The 22,289-nt window shown below is 45.8% G+C and overlaps 1 protein-coding gene across 2 annotated transcripts in view; it reads left to right on the forward strand.

Moving 5' to 3' along the window:
* LOC137372258 (putative methyltransferase DDB_G0268948) overlaps window positions 1-22,289 on the forward strand; it is a 37,865-nt gene that overhangs the window by 2,313 nt on the left and 13,263 nt on the right. Inside the window, exons 2-4 of one of the 2 annotated variants that reach the window (XM_068035966.1) lie at window positions 4,792-4,969; window positions 8,493-8,653; window positions 18,219-18,432. In XM_068035966.1, coding sequence (XP_067892067.1) covers window positions 4,792-4,969; window positions 8,493-8,653; window positions 18,219-18,432 — 553 coding nt within the window. Of the gene's footprint in view, window positions 1-4,739; window positions 4,970-8,492; window positions 8,654-18,218; window positions 18,433-22,289 lie in introns of both variants that reach the window. The other variant, XM_068035967.1, reaches the window with a different exon arrangement.

Below are 22,289 nucleotides of genomic sequence, written 5' to 3' on the forward strand. Positions count from 1 at the left end.
TAGACGGCAAGCAAAAGCCACTCATCTCAGCCGCAGCAAGTCTAAAGCTTGGACTGGTAACCCTCAATGCACAAAAGAGATTTGCAACGTGCCACAGCGCACTAAACCATTGACCACGGAAGAGATCCTAGAGGAGTACAATGATGTATTTACAGGTCTAGGATGTCTTCCAGGAGAACATCATCGTGAAGTCGGTGAGAGGGTAAGTCCAATTCAGCATCTGCTGAGGAAAGGTCAGCTGCCCTCAAGGCCAGCCTGAAAGACAAGATAGAAGAGCTGGAAAAGAAGGGAGTAATCAAGAAAGTGACAACCCCGACAGAATGAAATTAGCAGCATGGTAACAGTGAAACAACCGGGAAAACTGAGAGTATGCATTGACCCAAAGGATCTAAATAAAACTCTGAAGAGATCTCACTCACCCATACCAACCATTGGCAAAAATCTTCACTACCCTAGATACGAAGGATGGTTACTGGCAAGTGAAGTTGGATGAAAGCAGCAGCTTTCTAACTACATTCTGGATACCGTTCGGGAGATACCGATGGTTGCGCATGCCGTTTGGCATTTCCATGGCCCCAGAGCAGATTCAACACAGAAAACATGAGATAGTGATCTTCCCAGAGTGGAAGTGAGAGTGGATGATCTGCTAGTTTATGGATGTGGAGACTCAATGGAAGAAGACATTGCTGACCATGATCAAAATCTAGTGCGACTGAGGGACAGAGCTCGCCAGATGAACCGGAAGCTGAAAAAAAAAAATTGCAATTAAAGATGCCCAAAGTCAAGTACATAGGTCATGTACTGACAGAAAAAGGTCTTTGCCCAGATCCTGAAAAGATGAGAGCAGGAGCAGCGATGCGATGAACAACAGATGTAAAAGCAATGCAACGATTTGTTGGATTCGTCAACTATTTAGCCAAATCTTTGCCCAATTTGTCATCGGAGTGTGAACCATTAAAGCAACTCACTGCCAAGGATGTGCAGTGGTATTGGGGCACAGAACAAGAAGCAGTGTTCACTAAAATCAAGCAACTAGTGACTGCAAAGCCAGTGCTGAAATACTATGATGTAAAAGATGAAGTTACAGTGCAGTGTGACGCCAGCGAGACAGGACTTGGAGCAACCCTAATGCAGCAAGAACAATCGGTTCCATTTGTATCCAGGACGTTAATGCAAACGGAACGATGCTATGCTCAGATCGAGAAAGAGTGCCTGGCCATTGTCTTTGCTTGTAAACATTCTCATCAATTGCGACTTGGAAGAGACAAAGTGACAGTCAAGTCCAACCACAGGCCACTTCAAAGCATTTTCCTCAAGCCGTTACTATCTGCTTCAAAGCGTCTGCAAAGGATGTTACTCCGTTTACAAAGATACTATCTGGAAGTGACATACAAGCAAGGGAAACAGATGTACATCACTGACATGCTGTCGAGAGCTGCTCTCCCTATGAGTACAGAGGATGCTACAACAAAGTGTGAAATCTTCCAGATCCAACATGAAGCTGCAGCTCGACATGATCGGGAAGTCATCAACCCAGCAGAGACATTGAATCTGACTGACATGCACCTTGTTCAAATCAAGCGAACTACCCAACAAGATCCAACTCTCCAAGTGTTGCAAGAAATTGTGATGAAAGGATGACCTGACAGCAACAAGGACACTCCTGTGATCACAGCAGTGTATTGGGCTCACAGAGATGAATTGACAACCCAATATGGCATTGTGCACAAAGGAAATAGAGTCATTATCCCAAAGGAGTTGAGAGGAGAGATGCTAAAGCGCATCATGCAAGCAACCAAGGAATTGAGTTGAGTCTGAGGAAGGTGAGAGAAGTGCTCTACTGGCCAAACATGAACAATGAAATCAAGGACCACATCAGCCAGGGCAGTGAGTGTAACGAGTACCAAGCTAAGCAAACTAAAGAGTCGCTGATGGCACATGACATCCCAGACAGACCATGGATGAAGCTGGGAGTAGACATCTTCACTCTCGCAGGAACTAATTATCTTGTCACTGTAAACCAGCTGACTTCAATGACTACCGGTGAGATTATAGATTACCTGAAAGCACACTTCAGTCGTTACGGCATTCCAGACATAGTTTTGACAGACAATGGCCCTCAGTTCACGAGTGAAGAATTTAGCCACTTCAAAAAGGATTGGGAAATCCAACACCATCCTTCCTCACCACACTATCCCCGGTCAAATGGAAAGGCTGAGGTGGCAGTGAAAATCGCCAAAGGAATCATAAAGGAATTGAGCAAATCTGGCACAGATGTGTACAAGGGAATTCTCTAGTGGTGAAACACACCTACTGAAGACATGGAAAGTAGTCCAGTACAAAGACTAATGTCACGCCGCACCCAAGCTACTCTTCCAATAGCAAAAAAGCTACTGAAGCCAGAACTAGTAACAGGTGTGAGTGACAATAACAAGGTGAAATGGCAGAAAGTCAAATTTCACGTTGACAGAACTACCAAAACATTGCCAGAAATGAGCATTGGAGAGCCAGTAAGAGTACAAACCTTCAATACTCTCAACAAGAGTCAGCCCAACTGGCAACTTGGGACCTGCGTAGAGCAGTTGTCACCTCAATTGTATGCGGTGGAAGTGAACGTCCAGGTATACTGTCGCAAGCACAGGCACACACGTACAATTGGAGAAGCTGTTCCGTCACAGCAGGCGGCATATCAGGAAGGTGAGAACTCACCAACTGCACAGACCCAGAACAACCATCAGCTCCAGAGGTCCACAGCACCCCAACAATGGATACGGAACAGCAACAGTTACCATGGCAACAAGTGACAAGGGAACGACACTTGCCGGAGAAGGAAAATCAACCAGATGAACAACCAACGATAACGTGCACGCGCACTATTAAGAGACAAGCACAATTTAATGACTATGTGTGCAATGCCTGTGCAGAGTCTGACAAGAATTACAAACTACTAATGCATGAGAACGTTGTGTGCATTGTGGGTAACTTGGCAACTCACAATGTCAATGATAATGCATGTACTTATTTTTGTATGACAAGGGGGATGTTTGGGATAGAAATGCAATACTGTACTAATGTGCCTCCTGGCTTGCCGTAGTCATGTGACTTCCACCATGAGACACTCTGACTGCAGGCAGCCATCACAAGCAGTTTCATTAAAGACACAGTACACACCAAACTGTTGTCCTGCGAGCTCATAACAGTTGTGTTCCAAACAACTTTTAGAAACCCAGCACATTTAACTCAATGCTTTAAATGTTTTATTTTAATTTTTGACTGCGTTTACAATATAAAGTTAATTTTTAATGGTGTTGGTGTACCGTGGTTCATTGTGATGAGAGTTGTGACTGAGCTGTTCAATATGTCTATAAAATGTGGAATGAGAAAAGGCCATTCAGACAATCATAATGAGACTAACTCAGAGGCACGTTGGGAGCAGGGAGGGCTTTGACATTGAGTGAGGGAGGCGGAAGTTAACTCAGTGCATCTGTCAGCGGCATTTCAACACAGCCAGCTCACTATTATTTTGGCGTTGATTGTGTGGCAGTGGGTGTGAAGAGGACTCGCATGGTGCGATCTCAACTCCAATATCTAAAGGGCCAATTCATCCACCTCCCTGTAGCCCCCCTTTCCCATAATTCCCCGTCTCCCTCTTCCCATTCCCACTCCCTCCCGCATTCTCTGCACCACCCCCTCTTACCCCTCCCCGTTCCCCTGCACCTTCCCCTCTCATCGCTTCCCATTCTCTTCTCCCCTTCCCCACATCTCCAGCTTCCTGCCTGGGAAATCACCCCGTTGCCTTCGACTGAAGGGAAAGTGGTGGGCGGTGCCTGGTGATTGATCGATTCCAAAGCCGTCAATCTTTCCACTATGTCAAAGTTGAACGTTATCACTGACATGTTTTATTATTTGAGCTCAATTCCAGCACAACACGGAGCTTGTGATTGGAAGCTGGGCTTGTTCACTTTGGGGCTTAATGTTCTTTCCTGTCACTGGTGAGTGATGGGTGTGTTCAGGTCCTGGTGGATTTTAAGATTCAGAGTATTGTTGGTACTGCCCCGAATACAGCAATGTCCTTCAGCTAGATGGCAGAAAAACCCATTCGGGCTGTGGAAAACAAGGTTATTAGGCTGTACAAAGAACCAAAACTCCCAAATTGTGAGTTATGTCATAAATCCAAGCAGATTTATTCCATCCTGCTTCACATGTGATACATCCATATAACGAGGGTACATTGTGAGGGATCAGGATATAATGTGAGGGACCCTGGGGTATACTGTGGAATTATGGCCAACACGGACTGTGGGCCGGAAAAAGTTGCCTTAAAATGTAAGCAACTAAACAGCAGATCAGAATGGCAGGAGTTCAGTCTTCGTGTGGTCAGTGGAGTAGCAGTGTTTTGGCGGCAGAGTCCCGGAATTTGGAACACACATTTTAGCAAAGAGTGTGCAGGACTGGGAGATGTGCAGTGGGCAGGGTCAGAGGTCAGGGTTTGGGGATTGGCAAGGAGTCCCAGGTAACTTTAAATTAGCTATTCACTTGTAGTTAGTCCTGAAATACACCTACTGTTGGCGCCAGGGCGATGTAAACAGTGGAACAGAGAAAGAGGGGCCAAGGATAGAAGTGCCCAGCTGCTGGCCAGACCTGTAGACGTGTAACCTCTCATGAAACAAGTTTAAAAGCCAGAGCCTTTCTGATGAAAGATCACAGACCTGAAACGTTATCTCTGTTTCTCTTTCCAGAGCTGCAGCCTGATCTGTTGAGTATTTCCTGCACTTTCTGTTTTTATTTCAGATTTCCAGCATCTGCAGTATTTTGCTTTCATTCTGGCAGAGGTCCAGTTGCTCGATTAGACACCAACATGGCGAGATGTTTTTTTGAGGAGCAGGAATTCGCTGCCTTGTATCAGAAATTCAGGCTTCCTTCACCTGCTGAAATCAACAATCTCATCCTCAACTATCTGCAGAGAAAGGTGAGAATGTGGCCGATCCAAAAATCAGCGTTCTGGGTCAGACGGTCAGGAGTTCAAGTCCCAGTCCAGAGACATGAACACGTAATCCTGACTGACATTCCCAATGCAGTACCGAGGCAGTGTGCACTATTGCCTTTCAGATGAGATGTTAAACTGAGGCCCTGTCTGCCCTCAGGTAAATGTAAAAGATCCCATGGCACTATTTCGAAGAAGAGGAGGGGAGTTGTCCCCGGTGTCCTGACCAACATTTATCCTCAATCAACATCACAAAAACAGATTATCTGGTCATTATCACATTGCTGCTTGTGGGAGCTTGCTGTGCACAAATTGGCTGTTACTGTAAAGCATTTTGAGACATCCTGAGATTGCAAAAGACTGGATAAAGAAATGTACTTGGGTGTGCAGGGTACAATTTCAAAATCTGCAGATGACACAAAACTTGAAAGTATAGTGGACAGCGAGGAGGATAGTGTTAAACTTCAAGAGGACATAGACAGGCTGGTGTATAGGGTGGACACATGACAGATGAAATTTAATGCAGAGAAGTGTCAGGTAATTCGTTTTGGTCGGAAGAACAAAGAGAGGTAATATAAAAATGAAGGGTGTCTATCTAAAGGGGGTGCAGGAGCCGTGGGACCTGGGGGTATATGTGCACAAATCATTGACGGTGGCAGGACAGGTTGAGAAAGTGTTTAAAAAGGCAAACAGGATCCTGGGCTTTAGAAATAGAGGCATAGAGTACAAAAGCAAAGATGTTAATGGTGAACCTTTATAATACACCTGTTTGCCCTCAATTGGAGAATTTTGTACATTTCTGGACACCACTCTTTAGGAAGGATGTGAAGGCTTTAGAGGGGGTGCAGAAAAGATTAACTAGAATATTTCCAGGGCTAAGGGACCTCAGTTACGTGGATTGATAGGAGAAGCTGGGGTTGTTCTCCTTCGAGAACAGGTTAAGAGAAGATTTGATAGAGGTTTTCAAAATCATGAGAGGGTTTGGACAGAGGAGATAGGGAGAAACTGTTTCTTTTGGTGAAAGGGTCAAGGACTAGAGGACATCGATTTAAGATGAATGGCAAAAGAACTAAAGGCGACGTGGAAAAACTTTTTTAAGCAGTGAGTGGTTAGAATCTGGAATGCACTGCCTGAGAGTTTGGTGGAGGCAGCTTCAATCGAACCTTTCAAAAGGGAATTGGATAATTATCCAAAGAGAAATTTTGCAGGGGTATGGGAAAAAGGGCAGGGAGTGGGACTTGGTGAGTTGCTCTTGCAGAGAGCTGGCATGGATACGATGGGCCAAATGGCCTCCTTCTGTGTTGTAACTGTTCTATGATTCTACGATAAGTCTATGTTTCTTCTCTAGTGGCCAATCTGTTACACTTTGATTTGTCTAAATACTTTTGAAGTGTGATATTGCCTTTAAATATTTTCCAGCAGTGACTGGGATTTATAGTTAAGTGTAAAATACATGGAAATCTGTGAAATGAAACCTTAGTAATTTTCAGAATTTAATAGTTAAATGTTGGGGATACATTTTCCAATGTCAACTTGATTGTTACCAGTCCTCTCACCACTGGGTAGTTCGCCATCACCAACACCACCTACTTCCACCTCCATTACATTGTCCAGCTCCACTCCTGCCTCAACTCATCTGCTGCTGAAACCCTCATCCATGTCTTTGCAACCTCTAGACTTGACTTTCCAACACCCTCCTGGCTGGCTTCTCACATTCTACACTCCGGAAACTTGAACTCATCCAATATTCTGCTGTCTGTGTCCTAACTCACACCAAGAGCCACTCACCCATCATCCAGGTCCAGCAACTCCTTGATCCTGGTTTTCAAATTTCAATTCTGACTTCTTGTTCATTCTCAATTTTAGGCACTCCACTACTGGCGGCCGTGCCTTCACCTGCCAAATCCCTAAGTTCTGGAATTCTCTCCCTAAACCTCCCCAACTTTCCTCCTTGAAGACGCTCCTTAAAACCGACCTCTTTGACCACACTGTCAGTCATTTATCCCAAATTTTCTTCATGTGGTTCCTGAGAAATGGCTTGGGATGATTTACTTCATTAAAGGCTCTATATAAATGTGAATTGTTGTAGTATTCTCACCGTGGGGTAATGATCTCATCTCTGAGTGAGAATGGCAGGTTCACAATTCACTGCAGATTTGAGCTTACAACCTCAGCGCAGTACTGAGGGCGAGCTGCCCTGTCAGAAGTGCTGACTTTCAGATATGCTGTTATAATGAAGTCCTATTAGCCTGTTCTGTTTAAACTTTTGGAAAAAGAGCAGGAATTCTCCTGGTGTCCAGGTGTAAGAACTAGGGTCGACAACTCCGCTTGGACATGTTCCTAGAGATTTCATCACATGATCACCCACCACCAGCTGCTCTATCCCCAGTCAAACAGCCTTTTCCGCAACTCCAGTGTATTTGTAACCAATCAACTGAAGTGTTTAGAAGAAGAGAAAAGATACAAACCTTTTCTTTAATGCCCTACAATTTTTATCTCCGGCTGTTGCTCGCAGCAGTATCCGGAAAATCGTTCCATAATTCCAGAGACTGCAAGACAATCCTGGAGGGTTGGCAATGCTTCGGAAGAACCAGATATAACTCCTCCTCCTGGCAAGCTGTATCAGGAGGGTCTTTTGGAATGTGAAGCCCAGACCATTAATATGGCTGCGGCCTAACACCTCCAGAGCAAACAACCAGTCAGTCACTGGAAAATTAAATTTCTACCCAATTAAATCTGTCTTTTTGTTGTGTTAAAGGTGAGTGTTAATTCTGCTTATACAGATCACAGTGAGTGACTAGATTAATTAATTTGGGGTTTCTTGCCTTTATTGTGTCTCCAGTTGAGGACTATGTGGTTTCTGCCATTTCTAGGAACTCAAATTGCAGGCTTTCCAATAAAGCTATCAGGCACAGAATTACTGAACGCAAGTTTTTTCTGGGGTGGGGAGATGGTGGTGATAGTGAAGAGATGGATGTGTCAGTAAAATAATCTCGACTCAGGGTGTGCTTTGTATGGGTCAACACTCAACAAATCTCCTGGACTGCCTCCAAACCCAGGAGAAAAGTCATAGGGCATTCAGAACACAGTTTTGTTTACTGATTGTAAAAATATCGGACATGGGAATAAAACTGGCTGTTTGGATGATTCTTGATCGTTGGTCAATCGGGTAATGAGGAGCGTGTTCTCTTTCTGATGACCATTGGGTAATGAAGAGACAGTTGACTTTCTGATTGGCTGTGGGTGTGTTGGCAGACCAATGGCGGGAGGTTTGAAGTGGGGTACTTGAAGGCAACTCCAGGAATATCTCCAACCAGAGTTGACAATCTTAATGCTCACCCACCTTCCACTGCTTGGTCCCATCACTTGACCCAAGAAGCAGTTAGAATGTGCAGTTGTATAAAGTGCTGTTATAATAATTGGACATGGAATTACTGAGCGCAGTTATTTCTGGGGGGACAGAGGGTGAAGAGGTTTGTGTTTGATTAAAATGTGATTCCATTTTCAGAAGGGGAAGCCCTTCAGCCTGGCAGTGGATGTGGGATGTGGCTCAGGTCAGAGCTCCCGGGGACTGGCTTCTTACTTTGAAAAAGTGGTTGGAATTGATATGAGTGGAGCTCAGATTGAAGAGGCCAAGAAACTGGATAGACCTGATAATGTCTCTTACAGGTAACCATAGTAATCTGAAGATTTTACAGAGCACAAAAACTAAAGTTGCAGCCTTTCTCATTTTGTTGAGGGTGATCAATTTTAGTTTCAGTAGTTCGATCGCATTCAGAGTGATCTCGACAAATAAAGTTCGTGACCATGAAAATTCTTGATGCATTTTAATATAACTTAATGGATGATAACAGGAAATATGAATCTTGGATGCAGATGCAATGAGTTTTCATGAGAAATTTGGAAAAGGATTTGGATGTGATAATTGGTCATTGACTGAAAGCATTGTGTCAAAATGCTGCCATTATCAGCAAGCATAGAATCGCAGATAGTTTAAGGCACAGAATGAGGCCACTTGGCCCATCCTGTCTGTGCCAGCCGAAAAACGATCCACCTGTTCGAATCCCACCTTCCCGCATTTGATCCGTAGCACTGCAGCTTACGGGACTTGAAGTGCATATCCAGACTCCTTTTGATCGAGTTGAGGGTCTCTGCCTCAACCACCCTTTCAGGCAGTGAGTTCCATACCATCACCACGCTCTGTGTGAAAAGGTTTTTCCTTATCTCCCCTCTAATCTTTCTACCAATCACTTTAAATCAATGCCCCCTCGTCACTGACTGCTCTGCGAAGGTGAATGGACCCTTCACCTCCACTCTATCCAAGCCCCTCAAAATTTTGTACATTTCAATCAGATCATCCCACAGCCTTCTCTGTTCCAAGGTGAACAACCCCAGCCTACCTAATCTTTTCTCATAGGTGCATTTTTCCAGACCTGGCAACATCCTCGAAAATCTCTTCTGTACCCTCTCTCGTGCAATTACATCTTATCTGTAATGAGGTGCCCAGAACTGCACACAGTACTCAAGTTGTGGCCTAACCAATGAGTTATACAGTTCCAGCATAACCTCCTTGCTCTTGTCTTCTATACCTCGGTTAATAAAGGAAAGGATTCCATCTGTCTTCTTAACCACCTTACCAACCTGTCCTGCTACCTTCAGGGATCTGTGGACATTCACTCCAAGGTCCCTCACTTCCTCTATACTTCTCAGTATTTTCCCATTAATCGTGTATTCATTTTCCTTGTTTGACCTCCCCAAATGCATCACCTCACACTTCTCCAAGTTGAATTTCATTTGCCACTTTTCTACCCATTTGACCAGACCATCAATATCTTCTGCAGCCCGCAGCTATCCTCCTCGCTATCTCCCACACGGCCAAACTTTGTGTCGTCCACAAATTTCTTGATCGTGCCCCCAACATTTATGTCCAAATCGTTAATATACACCACAAAAAGGAGGGGACCCTGTACTGAGCCCTGCGGAACACCATTGGAAACAGCCCTCCAGTCGCTAAAACAGTCGTCAATAATTACCCTTTGTTTCCTGCCACTGAGCCAATTTTGTATCCACCTTGCTGCATTTCTCTGGATCCCATGAGATTTTTTTTTTAACCAGTTTGCCATGTGGGACCTTGTTAAAAGCCTTGCTAAAATCCATGTAGACCACATCAACTGCACTACCCTCATCTATCTTCCTTGTTACTTCTTCAAAAAATTCGATCAAGTTGGTCATCTTCCCATAACAAATCCATGCTGACTATCCTTGATTAAACTATGCCTTTCTAAGTGACAGTTTATCTTGTCTCTCAGAATAGATTCCAATAATTTGCCCACTAAAGAGGTTAGACTGTCTGGCTTGTAATTATTTGATCTATCCTTCGCTCCCTTTTTAAACATCGGTACAATGTTAGCAGTTCTCCAATCCTCCGGCATCACACCTGTATCCAGTGAGGACTGGAAAATTATGGTCAGACCCTCTGCTATTTCCTCTCTTGCTTCTTTTAACAGCCGAGGATGCATTTCATCTGGCCCTGGTGATTTATCAACTTTCAAGGAGAAGGTAGCGACTCTTCGGTGGGTAAGTGAAGGCACCAGGAGCTGTGTTTTGAAAGTTGTACTTACTGTTTTCCTTGTGTTCAAGTTACTTTTGGCGCGGGAGGAACCGGAAGCTGGACGGCAGCAAGGACTCCTGGGTAGGTATTTTCTTTAAAGGTGCGGAGCTCCGTGGACTCGGCCTCATTTCCCGGCGGAGCAGCAGGAGAAGGTAGCGACTCTTCGGTGGGTAAGTGAAGGCACCAGGAGCTGTGTTTTGAAAGTTGTACTTACTGTTTTCCTTGTGTTCAAGTTACTTTTGGCGCGGGAGGAACCGGAAGCTGGACGGCAGCAAGGACTCCTGGGTAGGTATTTTCTTTAAAGGTGCGGAGCAGAGTTAACCCGAGACACTACACATGTAGTGTCTCCCACCCATCCTCCTCCTCTAACCTAATAATAAGACCCTTTTTACCCTCCTCCTCTAGCCAAAAAGGACTGAACAGGTAAGCTATTTCACTGTTTTTGTTAATATCTATATTTGTACTTAATTAAGGGGTAATTGAGTAAAAGAAATGGCAGCCAGGGGAGTGCAGTGCTCCTCCTGCAGTATGTTCGAGGTGAGGGGAACCTCCGGTGACCCTGCCGACTTCACCTGCTGGAAGTGCATCCGTCTCCAGCTCCTATCAGACCGTGTTAGGGAACTGGAGCTGGAGCTGGATGAACTGAGGATCATTCGGGAAGCTGAGGGGGTGATAGATAGAAGCTACAGGGATGTCGTTACTCCACAAAACAAAGGCAGCTGGGTAACAGTTAGAGGTGGGAAGAGGTCAGTGCAGGGATCTCCTGTGGTCGTTCCCCTCGGCAACAAGTATACAGTTTTAGATACTGTTGGGGGGGACGGCCTATCGGGGGCAGGCTGCAGTGAACGGGCCTCTGGCACGGGGTCCTGCACTGTGGCTCAGAAGGGAAGGAGGGAGAATGGGAGAGCACTAGTCATCGGGGACTCGATGGTGAGGAGTACCGACAGGCGGTTCTGTGGGCGCAAGCGAGACGCACGGATGGTTTGTTGCCTACCTGGTGCCAGGGTCCGTGATGTTTGTGATCGCGTCTTCAGGATCCTTAAAGGGGAGGGGGAGCAGCCAGAGGTCGTGGTGCACATTGGCACCAACGACGTAGGAAGGAAGGGTGGCACAGATGTTAGAAGTGAGTTTAGGGAGTTAGGCTGGAAGCTGAAAGCTCGGACGGACAGAGTTGTTATCTCTGGTTTGTTGCCGGCGCCACGTGATAGTGAGGCTAGGAATAGGGAGAGAGCACAGCTGAACACGTGGCTGCAGGAATGGTGTAGGAGAGAGGGCTTCCAGTTCTTGGATAATTGGACTGCATTCTGGGGAAGATGGGACCTGTTCAAACAGGACGGGCTGCATCTGAACCAGAGGGGCACCAATATCCTGGGAGGGAGGTTTGCTAGTACTGTTCGGGAGGGTTTAAACTAGTTTGGGAGGGGGATGGGAACCGGACTTGTAGTCCAGGGACCAGTGGGTCCACTCAGAAAGACAAAGAGTGTAGTGAGGTATTGGGGAAGGTAGCACTGTCGCAGAGGACAGATGGGCACGGAGAAGGGTTAAAGTGCGTATACTTCAACGCAAGAAGCATCAGGAATAAGGTGAGTGAATTGAAGGCGTGGATGGGCACTTGGGACTACGATGTTGTGGCCATCACTGAAACGTGGATAGGTGAGGGGGAGGAATGGTTCTTGGAGGTACCTGGTTATAGATGTTTTCATAAGATTAGGAATGGTGGTAAAAGAGGTGGGGGGGTGGCATTGTTAGTTAGAAATAGTGTAACAACTGCTGAAAGAATTTTCGAGGAGGATCTGCCGACTGAGGCACTGTGGGTTGAGGTCAGGAACAGGAAAGGAGCAGTCACCTTGATGGGAGTTTTCTATCGGCCCCCCAATAGCAGCAGGGAGGTGGAAGAGCAGATTGGGAAACAGATTTTGGAAAGGAGCAGAAGTCACAGGGTAGTAATTATGGGGGATTTCAACTTCCCAAATATTGATTGGCAACTCTTTAGATCGAATAGTTTGGATGGGGTAGTGTTTGTGCAGTATGTCCAGGAAGCTTTTCTGACTCAGTATGTAGACTGCCCGACCAGAGGGGAGGCAATATTGGATTTGGTACTAGGTAATGAACCAGGGCAAGTGATAGAGCTGTTGGTGGGCGAGCACTTTGGGGATAGTGATCACAATTCTGTAGCATTCACTGTGGTAATGGAGAGGGATAGGTATGTGCAACAGGGCAAGGTTTACAATTGGGGGAAGGGTAGATATGATGCTGTCAGGCAGGAACTGAGGAGCATAAGTTGGGAGCATATGCTGGCAGGGAAGGGCACGGTCGAAATGTGGAACTTTTTCAAGGAGCAGATAGTAGGGGCCATTGATAAGCATGTCCCTGTCAGACAGGGAAGGGATGGTCATGTGAGGGAACCGTGGTTGACAAGAGAGGTTGAGAGTCTTGTTAGGAAGAAGAAGGATGCGTATATAAGGTTGAGGAAAAAGGGCACAGGCATAGCTCTGGAGGGATACAAGATGGCCAGGAAGGATCTGAAGAAAGGGATTAGGAGAGCTAAGAGAGGGCATGAAAAATGCTTGGCGGGTAGGATAAAAGAAAACCCCAAGGCCTTTTACGCGTATGTCAGAAATATGAGGATGACTAGGGGGACCGTAGGTCCGGTCAAGGACAATAGCGGGAGACTGTGTGTTGAGCCGGAAGAGATAAGTGAGGTTTTGAATGAGTACTTCTCTTCGGTATTTACGAATGAGAAGGGGTGTATTACTGAAGAGGACGGTGTGAAACAGACTGGTAAGCTCGAGGAAGTGCTCGTTAGGAGGGAAGATGTGTTGGGGTTTTTGAATAACTTGAAGATAGACAAGTCTCCCGGGCCTGACGGGGTATATCCAAGGATGTTATGGGAAGCAAGGGATGAAATTGCAGAGCCGCTGGCAATGATCTTTTCATCTTCTCTGTTGACGGGGGTGGTACCAGGTGATTGGAGGGTGGCAAATGTTGTGCCCCTGTTCAAGAAAGGGAATAGGAACAACCCTGGGAATTACAGGCCAGTTAGTCTTACTTCGGTGGTAGGCAAGTTGATGGAAAAGGTGCTGAGGGATAGGATTTCTGAGCATCTGGAAAGACACTGCTTGATTCGGGACAGTCAGCACGGTTTTGTGAGGGGTAGGTCTTGCCTCACAAGCCTGATTGAATTCTTTGAGCAGGTGACCAAGCAAGTGGATGAGGGTAAACCAGTGGATGTGGTGTACATGGATTTTAGTAAGGCATTTGATAAGGTCCCCCATGGTAGACTTATGGAGAAAGTCAGGAGGCATGGGATAGTGGGGAATGTGGCCAGTTGGATTAAGAATTGGCTAACTGATAGAAGGCAGAGAGTGGTCTTAGATGGTAAATACTCAGCCTGGAGCCCAGTTACCAGTGGCGTGCCACAGGGATCAGTTCTGGGTCCTCTCCTGTTTGTGATTTTTATTAACGACTTGGATGAGGAAGTCGAAGGGTGGGTCAGTAAATTTGCAGATGATACAAAGGTTGGTGGAGTTGTGGATACCGAGGAGGGCTATTGTCGTCTGCAAAGGGACTTGGATAGGTTGCAGTGCTGGGCTGAAAAGTGGCAGATGGAGTTTAACCCTGAAAAGTGTGAGGTCGTCCATTTTGGAAGGACAAACACGAATGCAAAATACTGGGTTAACGGTAGGGTTCTTGGGCATGTGGAGGAGCAGAGAGACCTTGGGGTCTATGTGCATAGATCGTTGAAAGTTGCAACTCAAGTGGATAGGGCTGTGAAGAAGGCATATGGGGTGTTAGCGTTCATTAGCAGAGGGATTGAATTTAAGAGCCGTGAGGTGATGATGCAGCTGTACAGGACCTTGGTAAGGCCTCATTTGGAGTACTGTGTGCAGTTCTGGTCGCCTCATTTTAGGAAGGATGTGGAAGCCTTGGAGAGGGTGCAGAGGAGATTTACCAGGATGTTGCCTGGAATGGAGAATAAGTCTTACGAGGAAAGGCTGAACATTCTAGGCCTCTTCTCATTAGAACGGAGAAGGATGAGGGGTGACATGATAGAGGTTTATAAGATGATCAGGGGAATAGATAGGGTAGACAGTCAGAAACTTTTTCCCCGGGTGGAGCAAAGCATTACAAGGGGTCATAAATTTAAGGTGAAGGGTGGGAGATATAAGGGGGATGTCAGGGGAAGGTTCTTTACCCAGAGAGTGGTCGGGGCATGGAATGCCTTGCCTGGGGAAGTTGTTGAGTCAGAAACTTTAGGGACTTTCAAACGGCTTTTAGATAGGTATATGGATAAAGGAGAATGATGGGGTATAGATTAAATTGTCCTTGACAGAGGACAAAGGATCGGCACAACATCGTGGGCCGAAGGGCCTGTTCTGTGCTGTATTTTTCTATGTTTTCTATGTTTCTATGTAATACATCCTCGCTCCCTATGTTTATCACATCCAATAATTCACACTCTTCCTCCTTGACCACCGGATCTGCAGTGTCCCCCTCTTTTGTGAAGACAGACGCAAAGCATTCATTAAAAACCAGACCAATATCTTCCGCCTCTACACATAGGTTACCTTTTTGGTCTTTTATGGGCCCTACTCTCTCCTTAGTTATCCTCTGACTCTTAACATATTGATAAAATATCTTTGGGTTCACCTTGATTTTGCTTGCCAATATTCTTTCATGCCCTCTCTTTGCTTTCCTAATTTCCTTTTTGATTTCACCCCTCCACTTTCTATACTCCTCTCGGCTTTCTGTAGTATTGAGTTCTTGGTGTCGGACATAAGCTTTCCTTTTCTGCCTTATCTTACCCTGTAGGCTCCTTGACATCCATGGGGCCCTAGATTTGGCCGCCTCACCCTTTTTCTTTGTGGAAACATGTTTACCCTGAACCCTTTGAATCTCCCCTTTGAATGCCTCCCACTGTTCTGACACAGGTTTACCTTCAAGTAGCTGTTTCCAGTCCACTTTCACTAAATCACTCCTCAGTTTAGTAAAATTAGAGAATCTAATCTCCCCTTGATATTCAATGGCATTACCATCACTGAATCCCCCACTATCAACATCCAAGGGGCTACCATTGACCAGAAACTGAACTGGAGTAGCGATATAAATACTATGGCTACAAGAGCAGGTCAGAGGCTAGGAATCCTGTGGTGAGTAACTCACCTCCTGACTCCACCAAGCCCGTCCACCATCCGCAAGGCACAAGTCAGCAGTGTGATGGAATACTCTCTACTTGCCTGGATGGGTGCAGCTCCAACAACACTCAAGAAGCTCGACACCATCCAGGACAAAGCAGCCCGCTTGATTGGCACTCCATCCACAAATATTCACTCCCTCCACCACCGATGCACAGTGGCAGCAGTGTGCACCATCTACAAGATGCTCTGCAGCAATGCACCTAGGCTCCTGAGACAGCACCTTCCAAACCCATGACCTCTACCAATTAGAAGGACAAGGGGAGCAAATGCATGGGAACACCACTATCTGCAAGTTCCCCTCCAAGTCAAACACCATCCTGACTTGGAACTTTATCGCCGTTCCTTCACTAACGGCACTGTGGGTGTACCGTCACCACATGGACTGCAGTGGTTCAAGAAGGCAGCTCACCACCACCTTCTCAAGGGCAATTAGGAATGGGCAATAAATGCTGGCCTAGTCAGTGACGCCCACATCCCATGAATGAATCAAAAAAAATTGATTATAAATTAAATGTTAATCCTGTATAATTTATTGGTTTGGTTACAATTAGAATGTGAACAATGGTGGACATGCAAAGACTCGCTGGTCTATCTAGCCTGTCCCATATTACTGCCATGACTTGTCCATCACAATATATACACTCCCCACCCCATCCAAAACTATGTGATTTCCTGGGTGAGCTGAGGAACCGGATAAACCCAGGCAATTCAGTGGGGAACATGGAGGAAATTTCTCTCTGAGCCTCTTTGATGATCAAAGCTCGTCCAGGAGCTGGCTCTGGACCTGATGAATGTTACCAGATATTTACCTCTTGTAGAAGATCATCTCCATCCCAGGCAGAAACAAGTCCAGGACTCACTTGAAGGAATTCAGTGAATCAGCGTGTGCCAAATGGGACTGCAGCCTGTTCCACAGGTCCATTATTCTCCGGGAGAAGAGCTACCTGCTGACATCAAACCTAGATGTTGCCTTATACAATTTAAAATTGTGGCCTCTGTTCCTTCCTAATCTAGTTAGTTGAAACAAACTGTCCACTCAAACGCAATCTAATCCCTTTATCATCTTATGAACCTTAAATCAATTCAGCCCAAGGTCTACACTTCTCTAAAGTGTGGAGTCTATTTACCTGCTATTCCCAACCCCAAACCTGGGTAAGTAAGATGCTTTAGATCTTGAGACCTCTGCACCCTTTCCAAAGCCTCAATATCACCATTTAGAAAGCATTCTGTTCTCCCAAAGTGGAAGATGTAAGTACACAGAAATCCATTTCTCACAGTTTACCTATCAATGTCTTTTTTTGTAATTTTATGCTTCCATCTACACTGCTTACAAAGATGCCTGTCTTTGTGCCAAACTTGGATGTGACTCTCTATCCCATTATCTAAGTCGTTAATAAATATGATGAATAGTTGAGGCCTCAACACAGATCCCTTTTGTATTTGAAGTGAATTAATATTTGATAAAGGAGAAAAATAGATTATTGGGAATGAGCAGGGGAGTAGGATTTATTGGATAGTTCTTTCAAAGAGCCAGGATACGAATGATGGGCTGAATGGCCTCCTTCTATTGCCCTATGTCGGTTAGTCCTGTCAGAAACTCCTATTTTCTGTATGCCTTTATCATGGAAGAATTCATGGGTTGAATTTTATGGAGCTGTCTGGGGTCCTGACGCCAGGACCAAAAGGTGAGGGGAGCCTGCTGCATTCCTTTGTAGACAACCCCAGCTCTATTTAACAGCACTCGGGCAATTAACTGCCCAGCGCCATGATTCCTATTACTTTAAAGGCTGGGATCTTGCTTGCCAATCAGAGGGCCGGCAGCTCAGTCGTATCTGCATCTCCACTGGGAGCGATGACCACTGCCCATTGTACAAGAAGCCTGGGACCAGGGCCACCTCTGGAGCACCGGACCACAGCAAAGTGTTGCGGGGTCACCGGACCAATCCGGCAGGTACTCGCTGAGTCGGGGGATTGTGGGGTGGGTGATTGTTGAGGGCAGGGGGCTGTTGACAGAGGGACGGCCTTTGCTGCGAGGGGCCCTCCATTGGCCACAAATTGCTTTGTTTTACTGGGCGACCTCCCTACATGGCAGGGCTCCCACCAGCCACTGGTATAATACCAGCAGAGGTGGGGAGAGGCCCTGAAGTGGCCATTAATCGGCTACTTAAGAGCCTCAATTGGTCTCTGGGTGGAAAGGCCATCTTCGCCCTTTTCTGTCCCTGACAATATAGTATGCTGAGGGAAGGCACTCCGACTGCCGCTTTCTGGTGCTATTTTATGAGCATACCTCCCACCCCGGCACCAATCCTGTCTCCCAGGGCTCATAAAATTCCAGCGCACATCTGGGACACTAGATGTCATTGGGAAATTCATTTAAAACTGCAGAGATACTGAAGCTGTTGTATTCCTGTGATTCACTCGACAGAGTGGGCCTAGCGGAGGAGCTGGAGTTTGAGGATGGTTCCGTTGACCTGGTGACAGTGGGAGTAGCAGCACATTGGTTTAATATGGAGACGTTTATGAAGGAGGTTGACAGGATTCTAAAACCCAAAGAATGTATAGCTCTCTATTGCTACAGAGGTCCCTATGTGTTACATAACGACGACTGCTCTGAGGATCCGAACCAGATTGTTCAAGACGTAAGTAAAATGAAAGGAACAGAGGCTTGCCTTTATATAGCGACTTTCACAACATCAGTACATCCCAAAGTGCTTTACAATCAATGAAGTGTTTTCAGTGTTGTAATGTAGCAGCCAATTTGCACACAGCAAGCTCCCACAAACATGATAATGACCAGATAATCTGTTTTAATGATGTTGGTTGAGGGATAAATATTGGCCAGGATTCCCTGGAGAACTCACCAACCTCAGGATAATATAATAGGAACTTTTTTACTCAACTGCAAAGACAGACAGAGGGTCTTGGTTCAACATTTCATCTGAAAGACAGCACCTCCAACAGTGCAGCATTCCCTCAATGCTGGACTGGAATGCCAGTTCTCGATATTTGTGCTCAAGTAACTGGAATGGGGCTTGAACCTTCTGACTTAGAGATAAGATTACCATCAACTGAGCCATGGCTGATGTAGGAGGCTTAGTAGTATTAAGAGTTTTTTAAAAAAACTAGGAGGTCTGTGTGCCTTTAAGACTGAAACAAAGACTGTGAACAGGGACTGAATGTTGACATGTGGTGTCTGGAATGCAGGCTGCAAGGCAATTTGCATCCAAGCAACAGGAAGATTTTATGACAATCTTATGACTTCTGTAGAAAAACTTTAGTTTCAGTTCTGCAGAGTGAAACAGAACAGAACTGAAATCTCAATAAAGTTTCCACAGTTGGACTGCTACTTTAAAATTTAAATAGACCTGTTGCTACAATCTGTTGCTGAAAGATCTGTGTGAGGCCTGCTGAAGATGAACTACCTTGAACGCCAACTCACCGTAGACTGTTTATTAATAAACTGCTGCCACTGTGCATTGGTCGTGGAGGGAGTGAATGTTTGTAGATGGGGTGCCAATCAAGCTGGCTGCTTTGTCCTGGATGATGTCGAGCTTCTTGAGTGTTGTTGGAGCTGCACCCATCAGGCAAGTGGAGAATATTCCATCACGCTGCTGACTTGTGCCCTGTAGATGGTGGACAGGCTTTGGCGTGTCAGGAGGTGAGTTACTCACCTCAGGATTCCTAGCCTCTGACCTGCTCTTGTAGCCATAGTATTTATATCGATACTCCAGTTCAGTTTCTGGTCAATGAAAGCCCCTAAGATGTTGGTAGTGGGGGATTCAGCAATGGTAATGCCATTGAATGTCAAGGGGAGATGGTTAGATTCTCTCTTGTTGGAGGTGGTCATTGCCTGGCACTTGTGTGACGCAAATGTTACTTGCCACTTATCAGCCCAAGCCTGGATATCGTCCAGGTCATGCTACATTTCTACATGGACTGCTTCAGTATCTGAGGAGTCATGAATGGTTCTGAACATTGTGCAATCATCAGCGAACATCCCCCTTTCTGACCTTATGATTGAAGGAAGGTCATTGATGAAGCAGCTGAAGATGGTTGGGCCTAGGACACTACCCTGAAGAACTCCTGCAGTGATGTCTTGGAACTGCGATGATTGACCTCCAACAACCACAACCATCTTCCTTTGCGCTAGGTATGACTCCAGCCAGCGGAGGGTGTTCCCCCTAATTCCCATTGACCTCAGTTTTGCTTGGGCTCCTTGATGCCATACTCGGTCAAATGCTGCCTTGATGTCAAGGTCAGTCACTCTCACCTCACCTCACCTCTTGAGTTCAGCTCTTCTGTCCATGTTTGAACCAAGGATGTAATGAGGTCAGGAGCTGAGTGGCCATGGCCCAACCCAAACTGAACGTCACTGAGCAGGTTATTGCTAAGCAAGTGCCGCTTGATGGCACTGTTGATGACACCTTCCATCACTTTACTGATGATTGAGAGTAGGCTGATGAGGCGGTAATTGGCCGAGTTGGACTTGTCCTGCTTTTTGTGTACAGGACATACCTGGGCAATTTTCCACATTGCAGGGCAGATGCCAGTGTTGTAGCTGTACTGGAACAGCTTGGCTAGGGGTGTGGCAAGTTCTGGAACACAGGTCTTCAGTACTATTGCCGGAATATTGTGAGGGCCCATAGCCTTTGCAGTATCCAGTGCCACCACCTCTGCTGGGTCTGTCCTGCCAGTGGGACAGGACATACCCGGGGATGGTGATGGCAGTGTCTGGGACATTGTCTGTCAGGTATGGTTCCGTGAATATGACTATGTCAGGCTGTTGCTTGACTAGTCTGTGGGACAGCCCTCCCAACTTTGACACAAGCCCCCAGATGTTAGTAAGGAGGACTTTGAAGGGTTGACAGGGCTTGGTTTGGCATTGTCGGTGCCGGTTGGTCCGTCCGGTTTCATTCCTTTTTATTGACTTCGTAGCGGGTCGATACAACTGAGTGGCTTGATAGGCCATTTCAGTGGGCATGTAAGAGTCAACCACATTGCTGTGGGTCTGGAGTCACAAGTAGGCCAGACCAGGTAAGGACAGGAGATTTCCTTCCCTAAAGGACATTAGTGAACCAGATGGGTTCTTACAACAATCGACGATGGTTTCATGGTCATCATTAGACCCGCTTTATAAATTCCAGATTGACTAATTGAATTCAAATTCCACCTTCTGCTGTGGTGGGATTTGAACCCATGTCCCCAGAACAAACCCTGGGTCTCTGGGTTACAAGTCCAGTGACAATACCACTGCGCCACCACCTCCCGCTATTGTTGTTGTCTAACTGCATTCCAGTGCTGCACCTGTTTCCAGTGGTAACACAACTTCCAACACTTGATGTGTCACAAAAGTGATTTTACTGTGATTAAAAATATGTTCAAAGACGAAAAGAGAAAAATTATCTCCCTTGCAACTTCTCCATGGGTTCGACAGCTCACAGTATATTTTGTGTGGGCAAGCTTGGCCTCAGTAGAAAACTAACGAATGTCAATTGAGTACCTTTAATTTGGCACTCGTCTGGAAACTACAACCCTTCTTCCTGATTTGTTCACACGTACCCAGAATCTGGGAGACTCCATTTACTCTCTCTGTAACCTACAACCTGTAACCTTGAATAAAAGCAAAATACTGCGGATGCTGGAAATCTGAAATAAAAACAAGAAATGCTTGAAATACTCAGCAGGTCTGGCAGCATCTGTGGAGAGAGAAGCAGAGTTAACGTTTCAGGTCAGTGTCCCTTCTTCAGAACTGACAAATATTAGAAATGTGAAAGGTTATAAACAAGTAAAGTGGGGGTGGGACAAGAGACAACAAAGAGAAGGTGCTATCGACACCTTCTCCTTTGTTATCTCTTGCCCCAGCCCCGCTTTACTTGCTTATAACCTTTCACATTTCTAATATTTGTCAGTTCTGAAGAAGGTCAAGGACCTGAAACGTTAGCTCTGCTTCTCTCTCCACAGATGCTGCCAGACCTGCTGTAACCTTTAACCTCTGCTTTGATAGGAGAATGACCTTTCATTCCGAGCAGGGGCAAATTTCTTTCCTGCACCTCCTGTAGCACAACCTCCAAAGAGAGGGTTTTCCCACATCCCTCTGTTGCATTTTTCAGCACAGTGACTGTCCAGACGACAGGAAAGAAAAAGATCATGTATGCTTAATAGCAAGCAGCAGCACTTTGAGAGCTGCTGCCTGATTGGATTTTCTGCCTTTCAGCTAAGCTGGCCAGGTTTACTGTGCACAAACAAGACAAGCTATTAAAGTTAGGAGCACAGGCTGACATCCCAACTCCAGCAAGGCCAAGCCACCTGGTGACCACTACGAAGCTGCCTAGGCCATGAATACTGACAGCCTGATTCTGCGATGTTGCGGCTCAGTGTCCGAAAGAAGTGGTTTTATTGCAGTAGCTGTATCTGGGCTTCCTATGAACAAATTGTTTTTAATAAGAGTTTAATTTGAGCATGTTTGAACACACAGTATCATAATACAAATTAGACC

This window comes from Heterodontus francisci, chromosome 7, assembly GCF_036365525.1.
Source record: "Heterodontus francisci isolate sHetFra1 chromosome 7, sHetFra1.hap1, whole genome shotgun sequence".
NCBI lineage: Eukaryota > Metazoa > Chordata > Chondrichthyes > Heterodontiformes > Heterodontidae > Heterodontus > Heterodontus francisci.